Raw genomic sequence first — 27,160 nt, 5'->3', positions numbered from 1 at the left:
GGATTTATGTGTATGTGGTGTAATAGGCCGGAGGGTGTAAATGATGATACACCCTCCGGGGGGTGACATGTTGAGATGCGATTAAAATTGGAGGGATTAGTAGGGCAACTAGAGGTGGGAGGGCCGCCCCCATGCCACTACATAGTAACACAGGTGGCGGCCCCCTCCACCCCCAGCCCCACCATCCAGCCCCCCAAGGGTTGGGTATTGGTGTGTGGTGCATTTTCTGAGTGAGCCAGACCAGCTGGGAGTGGGGTGAAGTGAACATGTAGGAGGCCTGTCCAGTGTGAGCCGGGCCCGTCCGCGTGGCGGGCCACGCGAGAGGGTAGATGGCGCAGACGGGCAAGTGGCACTGCGGGCCCCGGAACAGCACAGCCGGAGACCCCCCCCCACGGCACCCCCCCAGACCGCGCCGGCCCCGCGGAGCACGGCGACACCCCCCACCCCCGGGCACAGCCAGGCACCAACAACATCCCCCGGCGCCCCAGGGGGCGACCCCCGCCGCCCGCCGGCCCGGAGCAACGCCACCCCGCCACCAAGGGGAGCGGCCGAGCAGGGGGGAGGCCCATGCCCGCACCAGGGCCAGCACAGGCCCACCCGGCGGTGACAAATCATTAGTGATGTGAACAGTCTATGTTCATAGCTCTAAGCTGATCACATTACAGGGAGCTGAGACATATGCCAAGTAGTTTACTGAAGACCCAAACATGTTCCAGACCCAAACACACAATAACTGTCATGTCCACCAGATGTATAGCAGATGTTTTTGGATATTCTGAGAGAGTAGATGGAGATGTATTACTATACAATACTATACAATATATGTATAAAATGTGCGTAGAATGTTGGTGGCTTTTATTCATCACATGTTATCTTGAGGGGATAATTCTAAGCTAGGCTATGCTAGGCCAAAGCTAATCTACGATGTAAACAATATGTATTTTGATGAGAATAATAACAATTTGGAAGAGTGTTACAAATATGCATGATATTATTATCTTGATGTTATCAGTTTTTTTAAAAGAAGTCTGTTTTAAACTTTTAAGCATAATATATTTGAGGCAGTCAGGGCTAAACATATATAATCACCAAGGGGCGTGGCTTAGTGGTAGAGTGGGACGTCCAATAACCGAAGGGATAGGGGTTCAAATCCCGCTCTAACCAAGTCATTGTTGTTGTGTCTTTGTGTCTTTGGGCACGGCACTTTACCCACGTTGTGCATGAATGTTGGTGGTGGTCAGAGGGGCCGTAGGTGCGCTTCTGTCAGTCTGCCCAAGGGCAGCTGTGGCTACATTGTAGCTTACCACCACCTGTATGACTGACGTGAATGAATATGAATATGAATGAGTCTCCTTGAAGAAAGCGTTATATAAATCCAAGCCATTATTAGGTCTTGTGTCTCCTAAAGATTGATATTCTCTTTACTTTTATGAACCACAACCTCCACTTTAGTGTTTTAATTGAATTAAACTCAAGATTCCTTGTCTCGACGCAAGAGAAGTAAAAGCATCAAACGTAGGAATCTGTAAAAACAGTAAAAGCTGAAGCCTTGAATAAAAAATGTATATTGTTTATATAATTGTTCCCACCCCTGGTAAATTCATGATGTGATCAGCCCCTTCAAACCCCTGATGTGAATGTTTGCTGCAGTATGAAATATGGAGCGATGAATTGAGGAAGACAATAAGAAAATAAAGTGATGTATTACATTGGCTTTGCTCTGGTTATACAATCATGTTTATAGAAGTCTAAAAACAGCCATTAGTGCTTATATACAGTCGCTCGTTACCGGAATGTATTATCTGCACTCTGCTGTTGGACCACAGGCAGACTCAGGGAGACAGTTACTGCCTCCGAGCTAACGGCTTCTTACAGGGTTGTTTTCAGTGTTGCATTAACGCCGCCGCCCACCTCCAACATTAGAGAAACACTTTAGTTTACTACGGCTCCCGCTGGAGTTTCTGCAAAGGGAAATTCCTCAGAGGTAAAAAAAAAAAATAAAAAAATAAAACCTTCCTCTGGTTTAGTGTTTGTGTTTAACCAGATATCAGAGACCAAACAGAGGGAGGCAGAGAGGGGGCGGAGTCAGCCTGGGGGTCCATGTCGGGAAACACCAGCCTCTTATCGTCCATTAGCGTATTTCCACCGAGCTGTTAGGGGAACAGGAAGAAGAAGAAGAAGAAGAGTGCTTGTTGTCTAAATGTTCTTTATGGTCAAAGAGGAAAAATGTATAGACCAATATCATTATGTTGTTTTTGTGCAACTGTTATTACAATGGGGGCCACAAAAAAATGATTGTATCAGAGCCGAGGGCCACATTATCAACATTCATGTCAGCATTTAGAATAATGAGCATTAATGAGCATTATTACAAAGACTTTGTGTGTTTTGGTAATTGCGTTTAGAATATTTCTGTCATTTTTGTTGTCGTTTTGTGTATATTTGTAGTTTTTTGTGTGTTTTTCTGTCATTTTGTGTATATTTGTATTTTTTGTGTGTTTTTCTGTCATTTTTCTTGTCATGTTGTGTATATTTGTTAGGGTATCAGCCTGAAAACGAATATCGGATTCAAATTCCCTCTCTTTATTATATTTATTTAATTGTAGAATACTGTAGATATTATGTTGAAGGTTGAAATGTATGAAACCAATTGGTTAATAGTAAATGGCTCAGTTTTTGTCATCCCTACTGTTGCTGACTATTGTTCTCTGTTTGAGTGACATCACTAGATCAAACCTTTTCTAACATTCCACACTACAAAATAATTCATTATTATTTTTTTATAAAAAGAAAAAAAGGGATGAAAATATGTATGATTCATGCTGATATCGCATCGGATCGATATAGGCCGATAGGCAAGGCTGCAATATCGGTATCATATCGGAAATGAAAAAGTTGTATCGGGCCATCCCTAATATTTGTGTTTTTTTTAGTGTGTTTTTCTTTTCTTTCATTTTTGTTGTCATTTTTGTGTGTTTTCGGAGTTGCTTTAATGTACTTTTTTGTCTCTTTGTATATTTTTGCTATTTTGGGTTAGGGTTAGGGTCATTTTGTGTGTTTTTCTGTCATTCTTGGTATTGTTTTATGTATCTTTATTGTTATCAATTTTCATTTTTGTGTATTTTTGTTGTTATATTTGTAGTTTTTACTTATTTGTAATCATCTCGTGAGTCATTTTTTGTATTTTTTTTGTTGCATGGGCCCACGTCTGCTTTACAGTCTTTATTTCCTTACAAAGGGTTTAGTGTATTTTTTTTTATTATTTTGTCATTTTGTGTATTTTTGTTGTCATTTTGTGTATTTTTGTTGTCATTTTGCATATTTTTGTTCTCCTTTCGTGTGTTCTTGGAGACACATTGTAGGTTTTTGTAGTCGTTTTTCATGTTTTTGTATTTTTTGGAGTCGTGTTGTATTCTTTGTGTCTTTTTGCATTTTTAGGTTATTTGCGTGTATTTGGATTGTCGTCGTTTTCCATGTTTTTGTATTTTTGGAATCGTTTTTTGTCATTTTGTGAGTTTTTGGAGTCTTTTGTATTTTTTGTTGTGTCTTTTTGCATGTTTTGATTATTTAGTGCATTTGCTTTGGGAGGTACAGCTGCTGCCATGTCTCAGACCTCATCATTTCACTGATGAAAGTCTTACATTATTAAGTGTTTGTACTTCACAGCATGAGTCAAGATGAATTGCAAATTCTTCTGTCTGATAGAGATTAGATATGATCTGTTTTATAAACCACTTCCTGCAGAGAAACATCAATTAATAGTTGGATATAAAAAGTCTATTAATGTGATTCTGTCTATCAGGGTTGGGGTCAATTATAATCATAATCACGTAATTGATAATGAATTACAATTATGGCATAACTATAATTGTAATTTAAGATAAACAGTTGCTGTTAGTTTAGATAATTGACTTTGTAGTTGTAATTGCCATGAAAATTCTATAAAAATTGTCAATTATAATTTAAAGCAAAACTGGGGAACCATGTTACAGTTCTATGTACTGTTCTACACATATGTAGTTAATAATTATGATTAAAATATGGTTCATATCAATCTTTCCCACATTTTATTATTTAAAAAAAATTGAAACTGACACAAAAAAGGCTCAGACTCCCACACCAAAAATATGAAAACCTATATTTTTATTGATTAGTAAGCCTAACAAAGTAATCAATAGATAGGAAATAAATTAGATGATAGATTTTTGTTTTTAGTGTATTTTACAGCTGATTTAGGACCTGTTAGCATAAGAGATGCTAATAGAAAGCTAACACAAGAGGAAGCTTAACTTTTATTAGCTTATTTATTTCAGGCTCAGTAATTGTGATTAATTGTAATTGAGAACATAAATGTAATTGACTTTGTGAAGATAAAAATAATTTTAATTGGAATGGGAATAAATGCTGGTCATCGTGAATGAAATTGAAATAATAATTGACCATGCGTTGAAAATGTAATTGTGACTAAAAAATGTAATTGACCCTACCCTGCTGTCTATTATTAATTCATCATTAAAGTAATACAATTTCCTAATGTACGTTTAATGTCTATAAAGTCTCTTTGATGGTCTCATAGTGACCTCACTTATTTAAACGGCTTTGTTATTTCAGGTATTAATGGATATGAATACACAATGCAGTGAGTGAGTCACCAGGCAATCTGGAGAACATGCCCTGTGGCTTAGCTGTGATAACGCTGGCATGGAGAGAGGCCAGACCTCATCCGATCTGGTGGGAGAACAGCATCTCTCGTCTTCACAACGTTTCACTTCTTCCTTCAAAGACGCTCTTCCTTCCTCAGACGAAGCATCTGAGGCACAATAGAGCAGAGACGACACCAAAATAACACACACGTTTTCTTTTTTTAAAGGGTCGAATGGCAAAAAGCACAATCGGTTGGACAGCCTGGAGGGGTTAAGTGTGATTTAACGTAGTGGAGAGTAGCGTAGGCTTCATCACATGCACTGTGGTGCTGAACTGGAGGCGTTCTGACTGGAGAATGTCAGAAGCAGCAGAACAAAGGCTTGTTCCAGCAGTTTGATGAATGCCCTGTGTTCTCATGTTTGCATTAAGAGTTTATTTTATAGATTTGACATGAAAAGCACATGTCCCTTGGTTTAAGTTTAAGCAACCCCTTAAAGTAAATTCACAAAATGACTCTAAAAACTAACAAAATAACAATAAGACATACATAATAAGAATATACATAAAAATGACTCCCTTAACTGAAATATATCATAATAACATCAAAATGACTCCAAGAACATGCAAAACGACAGAAAAATACACAAAATGGCAACAAAAATGGACCCAAAAAACACACAAAATGAAAGAAAAATGCATAAAGGACTACAAAAATATGTAAAATCTCTAAATGACTCTAGAAAAATGACTCTACAACACTAATGACAACAAAAATATGTAAAACCATGCAAAAAATTCAGAAGAAATTACTCCAATAACCTAAAACGATAAAAAAATGACTGCAATAACTCATGACAACAAAAATGATTCCAAGAACATGCAAAATGACTGAAAGATACACAAAAGGACAACTTAAATACACAAACATGACCTAAAAACAAGTACAAATAGTGACTCCAAAAACAACAAAAATGAACCCAAAAACAATAAAAAATACATAAACCGACAACAAAATGCATGAAGTAAGAGAAAAATATCGACATAATTCCAACAAAAATACATAAAACAACAAAATGATACAATAAAAACACACAAACCCTTTGTTTTTCCCACACATTAATGTTCATATTGGTCATTATTTTGAATTCTGATTTATAGAGATAAAAAAGATAAAGATAAAAAATAAAGATTTATGAAACGACAACAAAAATACACAAGAGACTCTAAAACACAGAATGACAAGAAAATATTACACAATTACTTGCAAAAACACACAAAACGACAGAAAAGTATAGAAAACGACAACAAAAATACACAAAACAGCAGCAAAAATACATAAAATGATAAAATAACAACAAATATACACAAATTCGCGGGAAAATATACAAAAATACACAGAATGACCGAAAAATATATAAAATAACAACAGAAACACACACAAACCCTTGTAATAATGCTCAGATTGCTCATTATTCTAAATGTTGACATGAATATTGATAATGTGACACTCAGATCACATTTTCCACACAAAGCTGTGTAACATGGAGCAAAATGATAGACTATCACTATCGATGCTGTGGGAGGGTTTGTACGACTGTAATCAGCGGCTGACGCAGGCCGACTGTAGCGCAGGTGCAGAATAATAACAACCGTTGAAATAACACAATCACTTCCTGGTTTTGGGAACCAGGACACGCCTTCCTGACCCAGAAACACACACTGACATTTAACTTCCTCCCTTTAATGACTGTAATTGACTGAATTAGTTTAAACACGAGCGACACAGTGTTCACAGCTTCACTTTGGAACATTTTGGTTTTTATCTTGAGGCGACAAATATAATTCTGTAGCTTCTCCTTTTTCAAATCAATACCCTGTAAAGCCTGAGTCAGGGTTGGGGTCAATAATAAGTGTAATTGCGTAGTTTATAAATAGCAACAATTATGGCGTAATTATAATTGTAATTTAAAAAATCTGTTGCTGTCGTAATCATAATTAATTGTAATTGACTTTAGGTAATTGACTTTACCTCCTGACATGATCCCTGTATTAGTTTTGTTAGCAAATGGTAGTTGTTCTATACGTTTGAATTTCAGGTTTGAAAGTAAGAGAGCTGATAATCATAGAACACGTTGTTTGTCCCAATGTTCTCTTGGTTTTCCACTAATGTGGAATCTATAGTAATATGATATAGTGTATTATGATTATCATCAGAGCTGCTCTCTAGCCTTTCTCTTCTTTTTGTGTGTCAGTTACAAAGAAGATGTTACAGGATTCTCTGGAAGTCTCTAGAGTTCTGTCCTCTGGTTGGTTTGACCCACATGGTGAGACAGCGTGTGTGTGTGTGTGTGTTTACCTTTTTCCCCTCAGACAAAATTTGGTAATAAAGGTAAAAGCGTTTCGGGAAAAGTTAGATTTTTGTTCAAGCATGTGTTTTATGTCAGTGAGAAACGTGCTTCTCACATTCATGATTAATCTGAGCTTTAAAACAGGACAGAACAAAGGTTTTAGTCTGTCTTTGGTTGTCTTTTTGTGTTTTGATTTTCGTTTTGTATTTTAGAGTATTGTTTTGTTGTCACTTTTTTATGTATTTTGTGCATTTGGTGGTATTTTGTTCTGTATTTGGAGCCATGTGTATGTTTTTTGTGTATCTTTGTTGTCATTTTTGTTTATTTGTCTGTTATTTTGTGTATATTTATTGACATTTTGTGTATTCTGGAGTTATTTTGTTAACTTAATTGTGTATTTTTGTTGTATTTATGTGTAATTTTTAAGTCTTCATTGTTGTCATTGTCTTTATTTGTCTGTTATTTTGAGTGTCTTTTTGTCATTTTGTGTATTTTGTGTTTCTTTGTTCTGTATTTGGAGTCATGTATATTGTTTTGTGTATCTTTCTTGTCATTTTGTTTATTTCTCTGTTATTTTGTGGAGTTATTGTGTGTTTTTGTTGTCATTTTGTGTAATTTTTTTAAGCCTTTGTGTTACATTGTTGTCATTCTGTTTATTTGTCTGTTATTTTGTGTAAATATGTGGACATTTTGTGTATAATGGGTCACATTTTGAGTATTTTTGTTAAAGAGAGCAGCAAATATTTTCTAACCAATGATTAAAAATATTTTTTAACCCATTTTCTAACTTCTACTTATTACATTTGACTCTATCCCACTGAAGAAGCAGTTGGAATTTACACTGGTTTATTTTCAGCGATGCTGCACAATGTTTTATTTAAATATAACAATGAAACATTGGAGTGTTTTCAGCAGCTTGTCAGTGGTATAACAATCACCAATGTTTCTGTGTGGGTTGTTCTGTACAGGAATTAAGAAAAGCTCCGCTCTCACAGTGACAGGTAACTATTACAATTAAAACACAAATCCTGTAATTGCCTCCTGCTGCATTAGGGTCACATGGTGCTGTTGCACATTTAAAAGATCAGGAAAACCACCGTGAGGTAACGTAAAGGGAGTTCTATTAACGCGTATCCCTCATTAAGTTAGAAAAAAAAGCAGTGTACAATAATGGTGGTAGTAACTAGCAGGGTTGGGGTCAATTATAATTGTAATTGCGTAATTGAAAAAAATTTATTGGCGTTTTAATCATAATTGAATTGTAAATGAGTTCAGTGACTATGGTTGCTTCACTCGCCCATGAACGAACACAGACGTGCTTTTTGCTCGCTTTATTGCTCACGACCGTTGTGATTGGATGTTGCGACCCAGCGTCACTCGAAGTCAACTTTGAGCGACTTCTAGCGACTTAGATCGCACAATTGACTTGCTGGAAGCGCGTGAGACTCGCCGCTTGAAAGGCGGTCGCTTGACATTGCATCATTTACATTGGTTTTGAATGTAATCCAATCGGTAATGAGTTTCTCCCTGCGTCACTTCCCCGGTCGTCAGCTCACTGGGTAGATGAAGTGATGAGTCGTTTGGTGTGAACGCATCTTAAGTTAGTTTTGACTCTGTCTCGACTCCTAAAAGCCTTGATCTTGTCTTGGTGTCGGTGAATTCTGGTCTCGGGCTAATCTTGATCTCAGATGGAGATGTGAACACAGAACACTAGTAGTAACTCCTTTCTCTTTGTTCTAGAACCAGAGGTGGGTTTGGTGCTGATGGGATCTTGAGCTCAGGCATGTGAGCGAGCAGTGAAGATGACCTTGCTGACAGGCGATGGCTCTGATTACGACTACAGCGCTCTGAGCTGTGCCTCCGACATTTCCCTCAACCCCCCACCTCAGCACAAGGAGGAGGCCTGTAAAGGGGCCTTCTACCTGCGGGCCCAGCCGGCCCCTGACCTCGGCCCTGAGGCGTCCCTGCTCAGTGCCCGCAAGCTCTACGCCATCATCAACGTGGGCGGCCTACGCTACCAGCTGCCCTGGACCACCCTGGAGGACTTCCCCCTGTCCCGTCTGGGCCAGCTCCACCTCTGCAGCAGCTTCGATCAGATCATGAGCGTCTGCGACGACTATGACGTCACGCACAACGAATACTTCTTCGATCGCAGCCCCAGCGCCTTCCGCACCATCCTGACCTTCCTGCGAGCGGGGAAGCTGAGGTCCCTCAGGGAGATGTGTGCGCTCTCCTTCAGGGAGGAGCTGCTGTACTGGGGGGTCCCCGAGGAGCGCCTGGAGTGGTGCTGTCGCAGGCGTCTGCTGCAGCGCATGGAGGAGTTCAGGGCCATGGAGCGGGCGGAGGAGGAGGAGCTCCTGGATGACCTGCTGGACTCGGACAGTGCTCAGGGAGAGATGGCAGCGGAGTCCAGGTTTAACTGGTGCATGGGCAAGCTGAGAGACATGGTGGAGAGGCCCCACTCTGGACTACCAGGGAAGATCTTTGCTTGTCTGTCGGTTCTGTTCGTCACCATCACTGCCATCAATCTGTCCATCAGCACCATGCCTGCCATGAGGGAGGAGGAGGAGATGGTGAGTTCACCAAAGACACCCTACATGTGACCTCATGGACATTATTTTAGATTTCCTTTTCAAATCATTTCAGCTTCAGTAAATCGATAAAGGTTCATTGAGTGTTAAAGGCTTTAACAGACCAAGAGTGGGGTTGAAAATAATGAGATAAAACATGTACAGTAGCCAGGGTTGTGGTCAATTATCATTTTAATCACGTAATTGATATTTAATTGTCAATATAATTGCAATGGTAATTTTGAAAATATGTCACCATTTTAATCGCAGTTGATTTTTAATTGAGTTCAAATAATTGACTTTGTAATTGTAATTAACAAGGAAATTCAATACAGAAAAATTAATTAATCGCAACATAGGTCTATGGCTTACACATGTGTAGTTAACAAATATTAAAATATGATTCATATTAAGTTTTCACACTCATACAGGTGGTCAGGATTAGAGTTATATAATAAAAAATTATTTCAAATAGGGACAATACAATTTCACAGAGTAAAATATTGTGAATGTAACTGATATTTTGTAAAAATTGTTTATAGGTATTATTATTAAATTCCAACTCTTGTCCCTAGTTGGGCTTTTGTATAAGATATTATAATCAGTGCACTAAAATATAAATGTAAAGATTTTTTAGAATTCAAACAACCAAAATTAGTTTTTCAAAAATAGTGGTTGAAAACACACATATATATTTATATTTTTATAGATCTATATATTTTCCTGTGCAACATGCATTTCACAGTAATGTATATCAAAATAAAAGACCAAAAGTCCAACATGAGAGACATTAAATATTTATTTACTTTGGGTCCGGACCCACCATTGAGAATCATTGCACGGGTACAATTAAAAAGTAGCTCAATTAAATAGTAAATGTAAAAGTTACTTTCACATCCCACGTTTAGTGTTGGTGATAAATCTTGGTACGGTTCCCTTGCATACAGTAAACATCTCATGTAGAAACTTAAAAAGGAAAAGACGAAATCTTGCACAATTGGAACTTAATTTATTTTCCTCAAAGGCATCTGTATAAAATAAAAGGTTTTTCAAAATGTACAGTTTTTTTTATTTGTATTTTTTTAATAAAATAACACAAATTTTTAAAAATTCTCAGGCTCTAAGTAAAGCTACATTTATGAACTCATAAACATGCTAAATGTGGGTAACAACATACAGTAATAGGTAGAAACCCCAACATGAACCATAGACTGTGGTGTTGATCAGAAATAACACGACTTAAAACATATGGATTATGTTCAATGTTCCTTCATATGAAGAGAACGTGAAACAGAAATAAAACTTTCAAAGGTGGAGAATCATCAGAGATATTTATCCTCAGTGTGATTCAGGTTTTTAACACTTTAGGTTCCAAATGCATCTTGGGAAACTTGGAACTATACTTCAGTGGGAACGCTCATCATCATAATCATACTTATAATATATAGTAGACAGTATATACTCGTTTTTTCTGTTGACTTTCACGTTGCTGTTGGTTGCGACTAATTTGTGGTTTTTAGAATGAAGTCATTGTCACATTTAATGAAACAAAAATAATAATAATGAGATTTTAGTTTTTTCCTCTGCATGCATTCAGGATCTAGATCAGATTAGCTTTAACCCTTTAACACCTGTAATATTAACATCTCCGCCTGGGGGTTTTTTTGTGCTTATTTTGTCTAAAATGGTCAGTAAATGTCCTATGAGGAAGTGCTTTTTCCCTTTTTTCACAACACTTTAGACTTCCAATAATTATCTTTTCTTTTTTTTTTACAATTTATTTCATTCTACCAGTGTAATATCAGTTTATAATGAAGAAAAATACAAAAATAAAAAGGCATTTTTTAGAGATTTAGTAGGAAGAAAATAATGAAAGCTCAAATGAATAACAGATTTTTTTCAACAAATATATAAAATCTAGAATGTACAGAACTATTTACAATTACAGTTTTTGTTTCATTTTTCTAAATGTGCAAAAACAGGCCATTTTATGGCAACTGTAACAATCACAAGCCAAAGTGATTTCTTCGCAGGCTTTCTACGGAGGAGGGGACAAGATTAGCGTAATGTTTTAGGTTATCAGTAAAGCGCAACATCTTCGCTTTTAGAAACAGTTGGAATTTTTCCAATAGAGCGACTTTTAACAGAGTTGCGTTAATTTTAATGTGTATACCAGGATGTGTATAAGGCGTAGGTGTAGGTGTTAAAGGGTTAACACGAGCTGGCCAAAGGTTTAAAAAATACCAAATTACTTCTTTTTTTTTTCTGAAATGAAATCTGAACTGAAAACAGTGACTCTGCATCTCCTTCATAAAGAAACATTTCTAAACCCTCTGCACATTCTTTGTGTGCAGCTCAGTATTTCACTATAAAGCCAAGGCTGCAAATTCAAAAAAATAATCAATGTGTTTGATAAAAGCTCCTGCTGATGTCCTCAGATGTGCTCATTTAATATAAAATCATAAAAAACAAGCAGCTGCTGCTAGACTTAGTCAAACATGTATCATAAGGATTTTTACATCTGGGGGAGTTTTTGGATCCACTTTTCTTATTCTTTGGGTTGACAAATAATGAAGCAACAATGATGTTTTTGTGCAGGAAAAATAAAGTACGGAAAGTCTCCAGATGCACAATTTTCACCTATTCTTTCTTATCTTTACTCTTTTACTACACCAAACTTTCCATATTTTAACCTATTTTCATAACTTTTTCTTGCCCTATTTTTGCTCCCTTTAATGCATTTTGCTACATTACTTCCATTTCTTTGTCACATTTCAATGCTTTTTCTGCACATTTTTCCACTTTCAAAACATGTTCAGCACTTATAAACCCTTTCCACCACTTTTCCACCTAATGTCACAAATGTTGACCCATTATTGTCACTTTAACCTCTTTTTACCATATTTCATGTTTATTTTTGCCAATTTAACCACATTCACGATGGATTTGTCATGCCTATTATTTGACAGTTTAAACTAATTGTTCCAATATTGACACTCTGAACCCTTTTTACCACTTTTTCAGTCCATTTTTGTCCACTCTAATTTGCAACTTTTAACCAATTTACGTGTTTTTAAAATCCCATTTCACCACTTATTCCACCATTTTTGGTCACTTTAAACCCATTTTATTTCTGATTAAAACCAGGATCTACATCTTTAAGATGACAATAATAATAATAATAATAATAATAATAATAATAATAATAATAGTAATAATAATAGTAATAGTAATAATAATAATAATAATAATAATAATAATAATAATAATAATAATAATAATAATAAACATTCCTGGATAACAGTGGATATTATTCAGATGAATAAATAAATGTGGTTATCACAGATTCATAGAACAATGGACCATCATTTTACTGACTTTATGGATGGACCCCAAAAATCTCTCCCCTTTATTCCCCCTTATAGATGGTCCTGTCTCCACATGACTGTTCTTCAGTGTTCATGTCTGTGTTCAACCACCTTCAGCTACAGTGGGGGTCCCCAGTCTCTATGGAACTTTTATTTTGGGGGTCAGGGGCTGAAAAGATTGAGAACCACTGCGGATTGCCTCAACTGGTTAGAAACCATAATTCCTACGGATTTTGCAGTTGAAGTGACTCCCTCTAGTGGCCTCAGGATACACCTACATGCAGATGTGGACTGGACATCTTTTTTATTTTATTTTTTTACGAGAGAGTGGAGCTAGACATGGTAACAGATGGCCAAAAATAGTCCGAAAAGTGCAAACACTTGGCAAGAAAATAGTGAAAAGTGACTAAAATGGGCCTAAAGCAGTCAAGAATGGCATAAAAATTGACAAATAATGAGGTACCAGGTGGTTTGTGATGGCAAAAGGTAGCTTAAATGGGCAAAATGTGTCAATCAATAGTGATAAAGTGCAAAAATGTGGAACAAAAAGAGGCTAAATGTAGGATAAAAAGGAAACAAGTGATATTTATTGAGCAAAAGTTAGCTCATTTGGATGAAAAGTGTCCAAACAAAGGTAAAGAAAGGACAAAAATTTGATAAATGTGTTAAAAATAACTTGCAAAAAGGGTCGAAAAAAGGAATAAATGGATACTTATTGGCAAAAGGAGCTAAAGTCTTAAAAAAACTGTCAGAACTTTTTGAAAAGTGGCAAAACTGAGACAAAGGAAATAGGTAAAGTGGGTTGAAAAATTTGGGAATAATAATTAAAATTAAGACAAAGAACCACATGTTGAGTATCACTGACTTAATAATAACTTCTACATGGTGTCCCTGATAATGTAGTGGGCTAGTCTGGATAGAAAGTGTCAGGGATGATTTTTTTATCCCAGTCCACCACTGCTTACATGCTAATGCTAATGCTAATGGCTGCTTTCTTCTCTCCTTCACAGGGCACATGCTCCCAGATGTGCTACAACATCTTCATCGTGGAGACGGTGTGCGTGGCCTGGTTCTCCCTGGAGTTCACCCTGCGCTTCATCCAGGACCGCAGCAAGCTGACCTTCCTCCGGCAGCCGCTGAACATGATCGACGTGGTGGCCATCCTCCCGTACTACATCACCCTGCTGGTGGACAGTACCTCCACCAAGGGGGAGAAACGTCTGGGCTCCGGCAGCAGCTACCTGGACAAGGTGGGCTTGGTGCTGCGCGTGCTGCGGGCTCTGCGCATCCTGTACGTGATGCGTCTGGCGCGTCACTCCCTGGGTCTACAGACCCTGGGCCTGACCGCACGCCGCTGCACCCGAGAGTTCGGACTCCTCCTCCTCTTCCTGTGCGTGGCCATCGCCCTCTACTCCCCGTTGCTGTACTTGATCGAAAGCGAAATGGCCACGTCCAAGGAGTTCACCAGCATCCCCGCCACCTACTGGTGGGCGGTCATCACCATGACGACGGTGGGATACGGGGACATGGTGCCGAGGAGCATCCCGGGCCAGGTGGTGGCTCTGAGCAGCATCCTGAGCGGCATCCTCCTCATGGCCTTCCCCGTCACCTCCATCTTCCACACCTTCTCCCGGTCCTACGTGGAGCTGAAGCAGGAGCAGCAGAGGCTCCTGCAGAGGAGGACGCACTTCCTGCTGCGGAGCCGCATGGCTGGCCTGGGCAGCAACCTGTCGTTGGAGAGTTTAAATACTTTAAACTAATTCATTAAGATTAGGGCCTATTTTGATGGGGAAAATCATTTTGGGCAAATCGAGAATGAAGTGGAAATGTTGAGAATTAAGTTGAGATTGACGTCTAAATGTTGAAAATAAAGTCAAAATGTCGAGATTAAATTCGAGATAGACTTCTAAATTTTGAGAATTAAGTCGAAATGTCGAGATTGCAGTCGAGATTGATGTCTAAATGTTGAGAATGAAGTGGAACTGTTGAGAATTAAGTTGAGATTGATGTCTACATGTCGAAAATTAACTCAAAATACATAAATTGCGATAAAAGTCGAATGTTTGCTAATAAAGTAAAATCCACGGAAGCAGACTTGGGCCAATTCACCATATACGACAACAAACAGCAGATCGTGGCCGCGTATCGATGAATGTGTTCAACTATACTTAGAAATTGGGTTTATTAACAAAGAGATTCTTTATTTTTTAGCTCATAAACACAGTGTTGTAATCTCTTTAAGGACTTTAAAGACTCGTGTCAGTTTGTCTGTGGCTATGGAAACAGATTAGGACCACTTTGGATGGACTGTTGTCGTACATGGTGAATTGGCCATAGTCAGCTTCTGTAGATTAAACTTTATTAGCAAAACCTTCGACTTTTATCACAATATTGTACTTCGAGTTCTTTTTCAAATTTTAACTTTAATCTTGTCTTTTCGACTTTAATCTAAACATTATTACCTCCGCAAAGCGCAGAACGTAAGGTTATGTTTTACCCTGCGTCTGTCTGTCTGTTAGCAAGAAAACGTGAAAAGTTATGAACAGATTTAAGAGACATTTTCAGGAAAATTGATAAATGGGACAAGGATTATATTCTTGATTACATTTTGGTGATGTTCTGCCTACCAAAGAATATATATATATATATATTCCATTCATTCCCATCCACACTGTGGAACTTCTGTAGAATTTGAACATCACTGTTGATGACGTCATCAGTCCTACGATACAGTGATGTCACTAGTATCTTAGAACATGCTAGGCTAATGCTAGTGCTAACGTGAGGCTAACGCGAGGCTAATGCGATTGCTAGGTTATTGCTAACGCTAGGCTAATGCAGTGTGACGCGGACCAGCACCTGCATCCTCACTTGCATTTTCTTCAGGAATTGCTAATATTCTATATATATATATTCTTTAATTAATCGTGGTGGCTTATGGGTAATATAGGGAAGTGCATTGTGTGTATGTCCCACCCGATACTCGTGCTGTAGTTGGAGGAGGTCTGTGCTCTCAGTGCTTTTCTAGTATTTCAACTATATTCTTGAAATTTCAACTTTAAAATCGTCTTTTCGACTTTAATCTTGATTTGCCAAAAAGTGTTTTCACTATCAAAATTGTCCCTAATCCGCTTTCGTAAATTAACTAGGAATGTTCGATCTTAACATTTTGCTGATATCTGATATGCCGATATTGTCCAACATTACATTTTTGATTTCTGATATTTACCCATACCACTATACAGTGTGTGTAACTGTAATGTTGATAATGTGGCCCTTGGATACACATTTCTATATTCTGTGATTTCTTGCCTTTGCCTTGTCCGAATTTGGGCGAAAGGGAATGTCTTGTGGAGTGAGGTGATGTCACGGGGAATTCAGCGAACAAACTGGAACAAACATACATAACGATACATATGCAACAATCTTTTGTAGCAACATTATTACCTTTGATCAGAGCTGTCCGTGGTCCTGACTTTAGATCAACTTAAACCCACTGCAACCGATCACTGTGGCCACTGGAATTATTAATAATTAATAATTAATATTGTGAGGGTAAAAAACGTGTGTTGCAGTTCATTTTTGGGATTGTTTGAAACAATCAATAATATTTTGGATTTTAAATGTGGGGACAAAGATGAAAAGTGTGTTTTATCACCTGACTGTGATAATGTGTTCTCAGTTAAAAGTGAAAGTGCAGTTTTTTGTTAACATGAGGAAGAACAGCAGTGGTTGGTGAGGAACGAACAACACTGCATGAAGACTGAGACCAAAGCAAGGAATAAACATCATCATATGTTAACAGTGTGTCTTTATTTGACAAGAACAGCTTTACATTAGGCCAACATACAGTATATTGGAACATTTATTTTGCACTACTGTGCTAATGTTGTACTAATGTCAATCTTTTCAGAGCATGTAACGTAACCCTTTGATGGAATCCTTATTCCCTGATGGCATAGCCTCTTTAAGAAGAATTAAAAACATTCTCCCACAATTAGGTTCTTAAAGAGGAGAAAAAGTTTCAGTACATTTTCCCAGGAACTTGGGAAATATCTAAAAAAAAATATTAACTTTATTTATCCAGTATTTATCCAAATTAACCACAAATAGGGAGTATTTTTAAATTACTGTATGTATTCAAATGTAAATATCAGCGTCCAATGAAAATAATACAGTTGAAAAACATAAAAATGTCTAAGAAAAAAGTGTTCAAATGCAAAAAATATTTGAAACTCAAATGATTGTATTTGAAAAAAAATTCTTTAATTGAAAACATGTATTTTTTATTGCATTTTTTATTAAATAATAAAGACACAAATGTATGTAGCTACATTTTTCACTGTATATTTTATTGTATATTTCTTTTAATTTGTATTCTGTTAGGGATCCATTTGAACATTCTGTCCAGGGACTACAGATGAAAAATAGCCTTCTGGTTAAATCTGGTACATTTTCTATCTGGATATTAATGTACACTGTCCCTGTTAAATCAACCAATAAATAATGAAAATAAAATACTACCCATACTATGGTACAAAAAAAAAGATGACTTCAATCATAAATAACCTTTTCAATTGAAGAAATGCAAATTTTTGGGTTTATATTTATATATATATATATATATATATATATATATATATATATTGCATTTAAACACTGTTGTCTTTGTGTTTTTTTTATTATTATTATTGAAAAAGTTCTTTTTTTTTTTTTTTTTTTTAATTGAAGTTATTTTTTTCATTGAGTATTTTTTGATTGAATAATAAAGACACAAATCTATGGAGGTAGATTTAAAAAATTTTAAAATATTTTCAACACAAAAAAGTGTCATTTATATTTTATAGCATTTCAACAGCTTTTTTTTTGTTGAAATGTTTTTTTGATTGAATAATAAAGACACAAATGCACTACCCATAATGCTAAAAAGATGACTTCAATCAAAAACAAAAAAACATTTAAATCAACAAGGTTTACTTCAATCCAAAATAACCTGTTGAATTAAAGAAAATAGTGTTTAATGCAATTCAAATATTTATTTTTGCATTTTAACACTTTTTTTGATTGAATAATAAAAACATATTGTAATTTAACTTCCATAATCTAACAGCAAGTGCATTTTAGATGTGCTATTTCTTCGTTTGAACAGCAGGTGGCAGTGTTGTGTAACCAAATATGGAGAAGTCAAAAGGAAGTAGTATATATTTTAGATTTCAATTGAGAACTGTTTTTTTTTCTTTTCTTTTTGTTGCTGCTGAAAACAATTTCCATCTTAAATATCATTTTTATTTCTTAATTTAGTATTGATGATTTTCTTCATATGATTAATGCAATTTGTGTGTTAGGGGTTTATTCTGTGGAGGTAGACTTGTGTTTTTATTATTAAAATCATAAATCAAAAAAGTATTGAAAAGTATTTATTTAGTATTTATTTCTAGTATTTAGTATTTCTAGTATTCTAATTGAAGTTAACTTTTTTTCATTGAAAAGTTGTAATTTTCTGATTGATATTTTATCTTTTTTTGATTGAATTTTGAAGTCATCTTTTTTGCATTTGGGCCATATCGTGGGTATTATTTGTATATATGTGTGTATATTATTAAATCAAAAAATAAAACATTTCAACAAAAAAAAAAATTCAATTGAAAACATTTTGTAAAAAAAAGTGTTTGAATGCAAAAACAATTTTAAGCCCAACAAATTGTGTTCAAACACTTTCTTCTATGATTAAAAATATTTATTTTTGATTGAAGTAAACCTTTTTTTGATTGAAAAGTGTGATTTTTTTTAAATTAAAAATACATTTTCTAAATTGAATAATAAAAACAAATCTCCATAAAGTTACGGTAGATTTGTGTCTTTATTATTCAATCAAAAATAAACCCTTTCATTGACAGAAAAAGTTTGCGTCAATCAATAATAACCCGTTTAAATCAAAGAAGAAAAAATAAGTGTTAAAAAGCAATTATTTTGGTCTTAAATATTTTTAAGCATTTGAACACTTTTTTTTCTTTTTTTTATTAAAATGTTTTTTTTTTTTTTTTTCTTGATTGGAGTTATTTTTGCATTTGGGTCATATTATGGGTAGTAAATTTGTTTTTATTATTCAATCAAAAAATAAAATGCTTCAAAAAAATCAATCAAAGTTGAATTTTTTTTAAAGGTGTTTCAGAAGTGTTTTTTTTTTATATTTTATAACCCCCCCCCGACACAAATCTACCTCCATATTAAACTTGATGTTATTGTAAAATTTTTGTGCTAATATGTGCTAATGAGAAAGTGATAATTAGTGGCTGTACCTGCATTTGAACCTTATCCACGGAGAAGGAGGCGGGGCTTTAATGAACACGCCATCCAACCAAATCACAGCGCGAAACCCTTCAGCCAATCAGCGGCTGGTGATCCTCCACAGGCCACTCCCCCCTCTCTCTCGACCCCTCACGGCTCGTCCCATGTTTTGATCGTGATTTTTGATGTTTGTGCGTCGGTTAAAACTCACCGTGCTGTGTGTGTGCGCGCGCGCGTGTGTGTGTGTCCACCTGGATGACGCTCGGTAGGTTTGTCTCGAGCCCACCGGAGTGACCGGACATCCTGTCCAGCTGAATTGGAACCGGGAACCAATCACCGAACACCCTCCGTCTCGAGCCTTGTGTGTTTTTTGGCTTCATTTCGTCTCCACCGCAGCTTTTTAGGACCTGTTTTTCTACCTTTTCACTTCCTCTTTATGACTTTATTTGTTATTTGATACCGAATCATCAGCGTTTTTAAGGGACTCGGTGAAACAGCTTCCGGTGAAACATCTCCAGCAGCTGAGCTTCAGGTGAGAGAAAAACTTCACATTTTACTGCTGAGTCACTGAAAGACCCTCCGAACACCGATGTGTCATGTTTATTCTCCACTTTCTGCTTTTAAAGGTCATAATTAGTAATTATCTACAGATAAATGATGGATGTTAGTGTAAATTAGCACATGTGCAGCAGTAATAATGAGTGAAGGAACGGCCTCACCACACCTTTAACTGTGCAGTTCTGTTCACATCTAAAGTAATGACTGTCAAATAGAGCTGGGCCATATATCGGGATTTAAGAAATATCGAGTGTCAAAGCTGGCAGCTCTGCAGTGAGAGTTTAATGGGCAGCAGCAGTTAGTAGAGCTGAACGATATGGACCAAAACTCATATCTCAACATTTTTTTTCTTCTAAAAATGGCAATATACAATATCAATCATATAAATATCAATCATTTTAATTTCATCCCACTAAACGAGTGATTCTCAACGTATGGGTCGTGGACAGCTGGTCAATAATATTGTAAATACCTAATGTCTCTCATATTAGCCTTGTTTTTTATTTTGAAAGAAACGTTTCTTTTGACGGTATGCTGTGAAATGCATGTTGCACTGGAAAATATGTAGATTTATGTTTTAAAAAAGATGATTATAATGTTATCTTAATGTATGTTTTTGGAGTTATTTTATAGATTTGTCATTTTGTAATTTTTTTTCTTTTGAGTTTTTTTTTTTTTTTTTCTTATCGTTTTGTGTACTTTTCTGTTATTTTTTTGATTTTGGAGTCACTTTTTTATGTTTTTCAGTTTTTTTTCTGTGTTTTTATTGTTGTTTTGTATACTTTTCTGTTTTTGTTAATGTTTTTGTTGTCTTTTTTGAAATTGTTGTCATTTTTCATATGTTATTGTAATTTTGTATGTTTTTGGAGCCATTTTTTATGTTTTTGTTATTTTTCTCTGTTTTTATTGTTGTTTTTTATACTTTTATGTTATTTTATGTATTTTCTTGTCTTATATTTTATTGTAATTGTGTATGTTATTGGAGTCATTTAATGTTTTTCTGTTAGTTTTGTCATCATCTTGCTTGTCCCTGGAGTCATTCTGTATATTGTTATTTGTAATGACTAATTTGGTGTATTTTTGTTGTCATTTCATGTAATTTCGCGTCATTTTGTATATGTTATTGCAATTTTGTATGATTTGAGTAATTTAAAAAAAAAATGTTTTTCTGTTTTTGTTTGTTTTAGGAGTCATACTGTATATTTTTGCTGTTTTGAATGAGTCATTTTGTATATATCTTAATTTTGTATGTTTTTGCAGTCATTTGGTATATTAATGTTTTATGTTTTTGGAATTAATTTGTAGATTTCTGTATTTTGTATTTTTTTGTTTTTTTTTTATATGTTTTTGTTGTTGTTTTGTATACTTTTCTGTTATTTTGAATATTATTGTTGTCATTTCATGCAATTTGGTGTCATTTTTATGTTTTATTGTAATTTGTTGTTTTCGAATCATTTTTTTAAAAAAATGTTTCTGTTATTTTTGTTGTGTTTGTAGTGACTCATTGGAGTCATTTTCTTCATTTTTCTTGTCACGTGTATTTTTCATGTCCTGTCGTGTATCATTATGTCATAACTTTTGAATGTGTTTTGGAGTCATTGCTTGTGGTTGCTGAGCTGGATTAGCAGTTGCAGGAGTTTGTTTGTTTCCTAACACAGTGGCTGTTGGTTGCCCTGTAAACACTGTATACATTATACACACTGTATAGTATACACTACACACACTGTATACACACCAGCACACCTGTCTGTCCTGCTGATCCAGGATCAGCTCTGAGCTCTGCTGACCTGGCCTTGAGAATCAAACTCCATCCACTGTCTAGACGTTCTCTGCTCTCAGACATTAAAGTGTGGTTCTCAATCCTGGTGCTGTAACGTCAGTGCACGGTGATGACACGTGGTGTTGGCCTTGAGGTCCAAACAGAGCGATTTAAACCTGCTCTGCTGCTCTTTCACTGTGTCGCCGTCTATTTGTGATCCGCCTCAAACCCAAATATTGTTGCGCGTAAACCCCTCAGCTTGTTTTTGTGCCGTAGTAATCTGTGCTTAGATCAAAAACCTGTCGCCAGAGACCTCCCAGTAATGCTTTAATGAAAGTATTTTTCTGTGACGTCTGACTATCATCAGTGCATCTGGATAATCCAACCCAGATTTGGTCAGTGTTTCTTTTTTTTTTTAATTTTCCTGATGGAATTAAGATGTTTGGCTTCTGGCTGGAGAAGCTCGTTATCATGGATTCAGTTTAGTTTTCCTATATCTGACGTTGGACCACTGACAGATGATGAAGGCTTTTTCCTACATAACAGATTATTATCACAGAACAAGTAGTGCTGTACGATGTGGAGAAAGTGTTATATCAAGATATGGGTAGATTTATATCATGATAACGATATACAGTGGTGTGAAAAAATGTTTGACCCCTTCCTGATTTTTTACTTTTTTTGCATGTTTTCCACACTTAAATGTTTCAGATCATCAAACAAATTCAAACATTAGTCAAAGATAACACAAGTAAACACAAAATGCAGTTTTTAAATGAAGGGTTTTATTAATGAGGCAGAAAAAAATCCACCTGAAACTGCCGTGCTGTGATACATCAAGGACCGCTACTTGGTTAAGACCAGATGACCATCCAAGAAAAGGAACCGGTCCAAGTTCCTCTGTCAGATCCACCTAAAGTTCCACAAACACGGTGACAGAGATGAACCTGCAGCAACAATTATGAATTTAAAGCTAACTAACCTAAGCTAACACACCAACACATCAGACTGGGCTAAGAGCTAACGCTAACCATGCCATAAAAGGAATCGACCAAGTAAAAAGTACACGTCTTACTGTTTATGGTAGGGGTGAGTATTGGCAAGGATGTTGCAATACAATGCGTATCATGGTATATTACAATATTCTACCCAGTTAATATCATAATTAAACGTAGAGATGAAAAATCAAGTTGCTGTATGTGTTCATCAGAAGATATTGAGCATTCAGAAGACAAATTGAGTCAAAACTATTTGCTTGAAAACATCCTATTTATTATTATTATTATTATTAGGGGGCCAAGCCCGCGGGGCCAGGAAACCAACGCGGTTCCTAGGACCAGCGGTGCTAGCGTGAAACTTGGCACGTAGAGTCTTCATTTGGACCTGTTCTACAGTTCAGCAAAAAAATTTGTTCAGGCAAAATATGCGCAAAATATTAACGAGTATAGTTCTCTAGCCAGCTATTAAAACGCAAACTGTTGCATATATTGGTCAAAATAATTGCTAACACCACCAATTCAGGGATCCTTGGTTGCCATGTGACTGTGGGTGTGTGAGCCAAATTTGAATAAATTAGGCCTCTAGGGGGCACTGCAATTATGAGAAATGTATATCTCCTAAATGGCACAACCGATTTTTACCAAATTTGTTGGGTATGACCTTGGGTCGGTCGTATGAGATTAAGAACTGATTATTATAATGAATAATAAGTGATTGACGTGACTCACCGCCACTGATTTCAGATTGTTTTTAAGTCATTGTTATATAGAGAGAAACATAGATGGTAGATTCAAGAAAATGTCAAGTATTTATTGAGTATGTCGAGGTCGGCCCAACTGTCCTCTTTTTCGTAAATCCAAATATGGTCAGTGGTCACCCTAAAAGTAGAGATTTTGTTAGTTTATAATGTTATTTAAAAGTCCTTCTACAGCAGTAAGAGATAAATCAACACGTTTGCAGCTATTTAGCGTTAGCCTCAAGTGTTTCTAAAAGTGGTACCATGTGCTCCATTGTGCTGCCTGTGTGCAGGCCCTCACATAGCGGACTTAATACTCCTCGGAATCCCATGAATGTTTCCCAGTTGAAGATATCCATGTTTACGTCAGATCCAATGAGACTGAAAGAAAAATCCTGCTAATTGGCAACGTTGTCGGCCACGAACCGGACCCTTTGTTCCCCGTCATAGTGAAGCCGTCTGTTTGTCACGGTGATGGTGATACACTGAGCCTGGCATCAATGGAACACTTGTTTCCTCAGACGTCCTCCTCCAATGAAAGTCACTTCCACTTTTAGGGACCACATCGTAGCCCAACGGTTTGGTTTGTGATGCGTGTGGTTAAATTCCACAACTCTGCTTTACACTCTCTCCGCTCTAGTTTATCATTTGATCATGTGAGTGAGTGTCCCACTTTTCTTTAGGTCAAATGAGGATTATTCGGCTTTGAGCACTGAAGACCCTTTGCAGTTGTTAATTGGTAATTCATGTTTGTAAAAACGGAAGAAGTCAGTCAGGCATTAAACTCAGGGTTTTTTATTTTTCCCACATGTTCCCAAATATTATCAGGGTTCCCGCAAATCCTTAAAGTCCGTGTAATGCAGAAATAAATATGTTTCTGTCATGTGACATAATCATCTCTTGGTAAATTATCATTTCATTATCATGTTTAATAATTTAATGCATTAATGAATTTTACAAAATCTACAATCTGTATATGTGACGAAGCAATAAAACAATGAACATGTATGTGAACTGTCTCAGAAATTAAGATTTTGTAAAATACGTTAAACGCTAGGTCACTGCATCAGCTGTCAGCTCTCGGTCCTCATCTCCACATAGCGTTAACCTAAATATAAACAAGGAGAATCACTCCCCATGACTATTTTTGTTCATAAATGACTCTAACAACCTTTTTCTAACAATCTGCGGAGGAAAATTTCAGCATCCTGCCTTTCCTGCCTTTACAGTGAAGAAAAATGACTTTGTTTCGGTCATATCACCGGCTGCTGCACTAAAAAGACACAGCGCTCTGTCTCCAAATCCTCGCTTCTGATTGGTCAATCACACACACAGGGGAACAGGGAGGGGAGGGGCCATTTCTACGATCACGAATCAGTTTTGCTACAGACAGAGAAAAGTAGTTTGTGCATCTGTAGCGGTAGATTGGAGAAGTTATTACCGAAGAGTTGTGGTTGTAAACGATCATTTACACAAGTAATTAAAAAACATGTGAATAAATGTGAGATTACAAGTTTGCAGCTGGAATTTTATGTGTAAATATCAGTCTATACATTTTTTCTCATCATTTGTGACATTAAATTTATTTCACGTGTGTGGATTTTATATACACAAGCTCACATCACATTCTACAAGCTCTCACATTTTGCAACATATCTACCTTCATAGTTCTCAGACTTATTGCAGTCACAGGTTTTTATTGATGTACAATGTCTCGAACTCCATCATTTTCCTCCTAGTCAGTTTTCTCTTTTCACTGCTCACATTGCTCCTACTAGCTTTAGCATTAGCTTGATTAACTTCAAATGCTGCATATTCAGTTGTGTTGGTGGTTTCTTAATTGGTGAATATTTGCAGCTCCATCACGACTTAATTCAGCGTTACACAAATTACAAATTGCGATCCTTTGCTCTCTTTTTTTGTGTAATACTGCAGAACTGTCCACATGCTAAGTTGACAGTCCTCCGGTGTTGGCGATCAATCGTTGCATCCTTAGTCCAAGCATCACAATGGGATCTTTGTCAAACTGGGTTGTATCGCAGTTATTCCTGCTTTTAATGCATTTAAATTAAGATACATGTATCTCCCACGTACCGTTAGCTGCTTCACATAACTGGACATTGAGTGGTGTTTAAATAACACGTGATCGATTGTTAAAACCGCAGGATGAAGATATAATGTAATCAATTCAAGACTGTGGTGGATGTAGTAGAAAAGTAACACGTCTGCTTTGTGATTTTGAGTATTTAACAAACAAAACACTCGTCTGATGCTAGCTTTAGCTCTTTTTCAGCTAACCAACAAATTGTGAGGGAAAAGGACAGTATACACACAAAAACAAGGGGGGATGAGATTTGTGATGGCTTCACGCTGACAAAGGCCTTTGAATTTTTTATGGTGCAGATACTAAACTTCTGTTCCTCTGGCCCAGATTTGGTGCTAATTAGAATCCGGCTACATTAAAGTGCTGGTAGCATCTGGTCTTTCACTCTGTCCCACTTCTATCCCATGCTTACTATTGATACTTTCTAATAAAGTGTCCTAGTTTTACTTGTTGTTGATTGATTAAGGGATTGATCTCTGATGAGATGCTTCTATTTATTTTCTTTGGCTGATTTGTCATCGTTAGCAACTCTAGCCTGAGTTCCGCATTCAAAAATCACATTGAAATGCATGATATGGTCCCAAAACATTATTTGTGGTCTCCAAACATTATTAAATCCCGCACAGTTGTGTGCTCGGTGGTGTAATGATCACCACTTAAACACCCAATTCATTAAAAACACAATTCAGATAAAGCAGTAATTTTCAATCACAGGATAACATGATCACTCCTCAATTTGTAACACGTATCACAAGATTTTGTACAAGATAATGAGCAAAATAAAACACAATTGTCCATTTGTTCACTTATTGGACATTCAGTCGCCCATTTTTTAGGGAGAAAAATAATGTATAAATGTGATATTGTGCCATAACTATTGTTTTTCATTTCATATTTCTTTATGCTGTATTTGCACCACATGCTCACACAAAAATCAGTTTACTAAAGTTGCTACACACTGTTTTATGGTGGACACTTGTGTGTAAATTGGTGATATTGTCCTAAAACTTGTTGGTGAGGGTTTAGTCCGTGTCATGCAGCTATTTCAATTTTATGCGGTTAATTCCTTCACTTTCACTAGTATTACGTAATATTATGTTGTATTTTGTATGAGAATTGATATTGTCTCTTTGCTCACCTGTTTATTAACACAAATGTGTGTAAATGGGTGATATTGTCCCAGAACATGCATATGAGGGTATAGTCTCTGTGATGATATTGTAATGTTGCTATTTCCGTTTCAGGAAGTAAATTGCGTTTTTTCTCTCTGTCAAAAATATATTTGTGCAGTCTACGAACCCAAAGAGTAAACATATGTACAGTAGACGTTAGTTAGTGATGCACCTAAGTTCCAGCCACCAACACTAAAAATAAAGTATGTTCACTTTTGCACAAAACAAAACTTCTTGCACTTGATGTGTCTTTGTTCTAGGTCTTCATTATCAAACTCAAAGTGTTGCCATATCAGACAATTTGACTTGCCTTGTTTGTTTACCAAACATTTTTGCTGCCATGCTTCAAGACTCGCTAACAGCAACTTTCCTAGTGTTAGCCTGCAAACTAGCTTTGATAGCTAGCGTTAGCTTTGAGAGGAGGAGCTTGCATGTGCGTGCATTAAACAACTCAAAGTTAGTATTTATACGTTTTTACGTGTGTACCAAGCTTTATTCTTTGTAGTTATCCTAAATCGTGGAAGTTTGTTTAATAATTAATAATTAAAACAACAAGATAAAATCAATTGTTATTTTTCTAATCATTGAGTGTAATAATGAAAATTTGATTAATT

At 36.3% G+C, this 27,160-nt stretch overlaps 2 protein-coding genes across 7 annotated transcripts in view; both read left to right on the top strand.

Annotated features, from left to right (window-relative positions):
• The window catches only part of kcng1 (potassium voltage-gated channel, subfamily G, member 1), a 58,814-nt gene extending 42,082 nt beyond the window's left edge, over positions 1–16,732 (top strand). For 2 of the 3 annotated variants that reach the window (XM_028453914.1, XM_028453913.1), the window contains exons 2-3: positions 8,733–9,565; positions 13,941–16,732. In XM_028453914.1, coding sequence (XP_028309715.1) covers positions 8,795–9,565; positions 13,941–14,690 — 1,521 coding nt within the window. In that variant the 5' untranslated portion in view covers positions 8,733–8,794 and the 3' untranslated portion in view covers positions 14,691–16,732. The remainder of the gene's footprint in view (positions 1–8,732; positions 9,566–13,940) is intronic. The other variant, XM_028453915.1, reaches the window with a different exon arrangement.
• A 2,633-nt stretch (positions 16,733–19,365) lies between these two features.
• Positions 19,366–27,160, top strand: part of src (v-src avian sarcoma (Schmidt-Ruppin A-2) viral oncogene homolog) — a 55,662-nt gene continuing 47,867 nt past the window's right edge. For all 4 annotated transcript variants that reach the window (XM_028452699.1, XM_028452697.1, XM_028452698.1 and 1 more), the window contains exon 1: positions 19,366–19,750. The gene's annotated coding sequence lies outside the window, so the exon portion shown is untranslated. The remainder of the gene's footprint in view (positions 19,751–27,160) is intronic.

Source organism: Gouania willdenowi, chromosome 7 (genome assembly GCF_900634775.1).
Source record: "Gouania willdenowi chromosome 7, fGouWil2.1, whole genome shotgun sequence".
Classification (NCBI taxonomy): domain Eukaryota; kingdom Metazoa; phylum Chordata; class Actinopteri; order Blenniiformes; family Gobiesocidae; genus Gouania; species Gouania willdenowi.
This window is presented reverse-complemented; position numbering and strand designations above follow the sequence as displayed.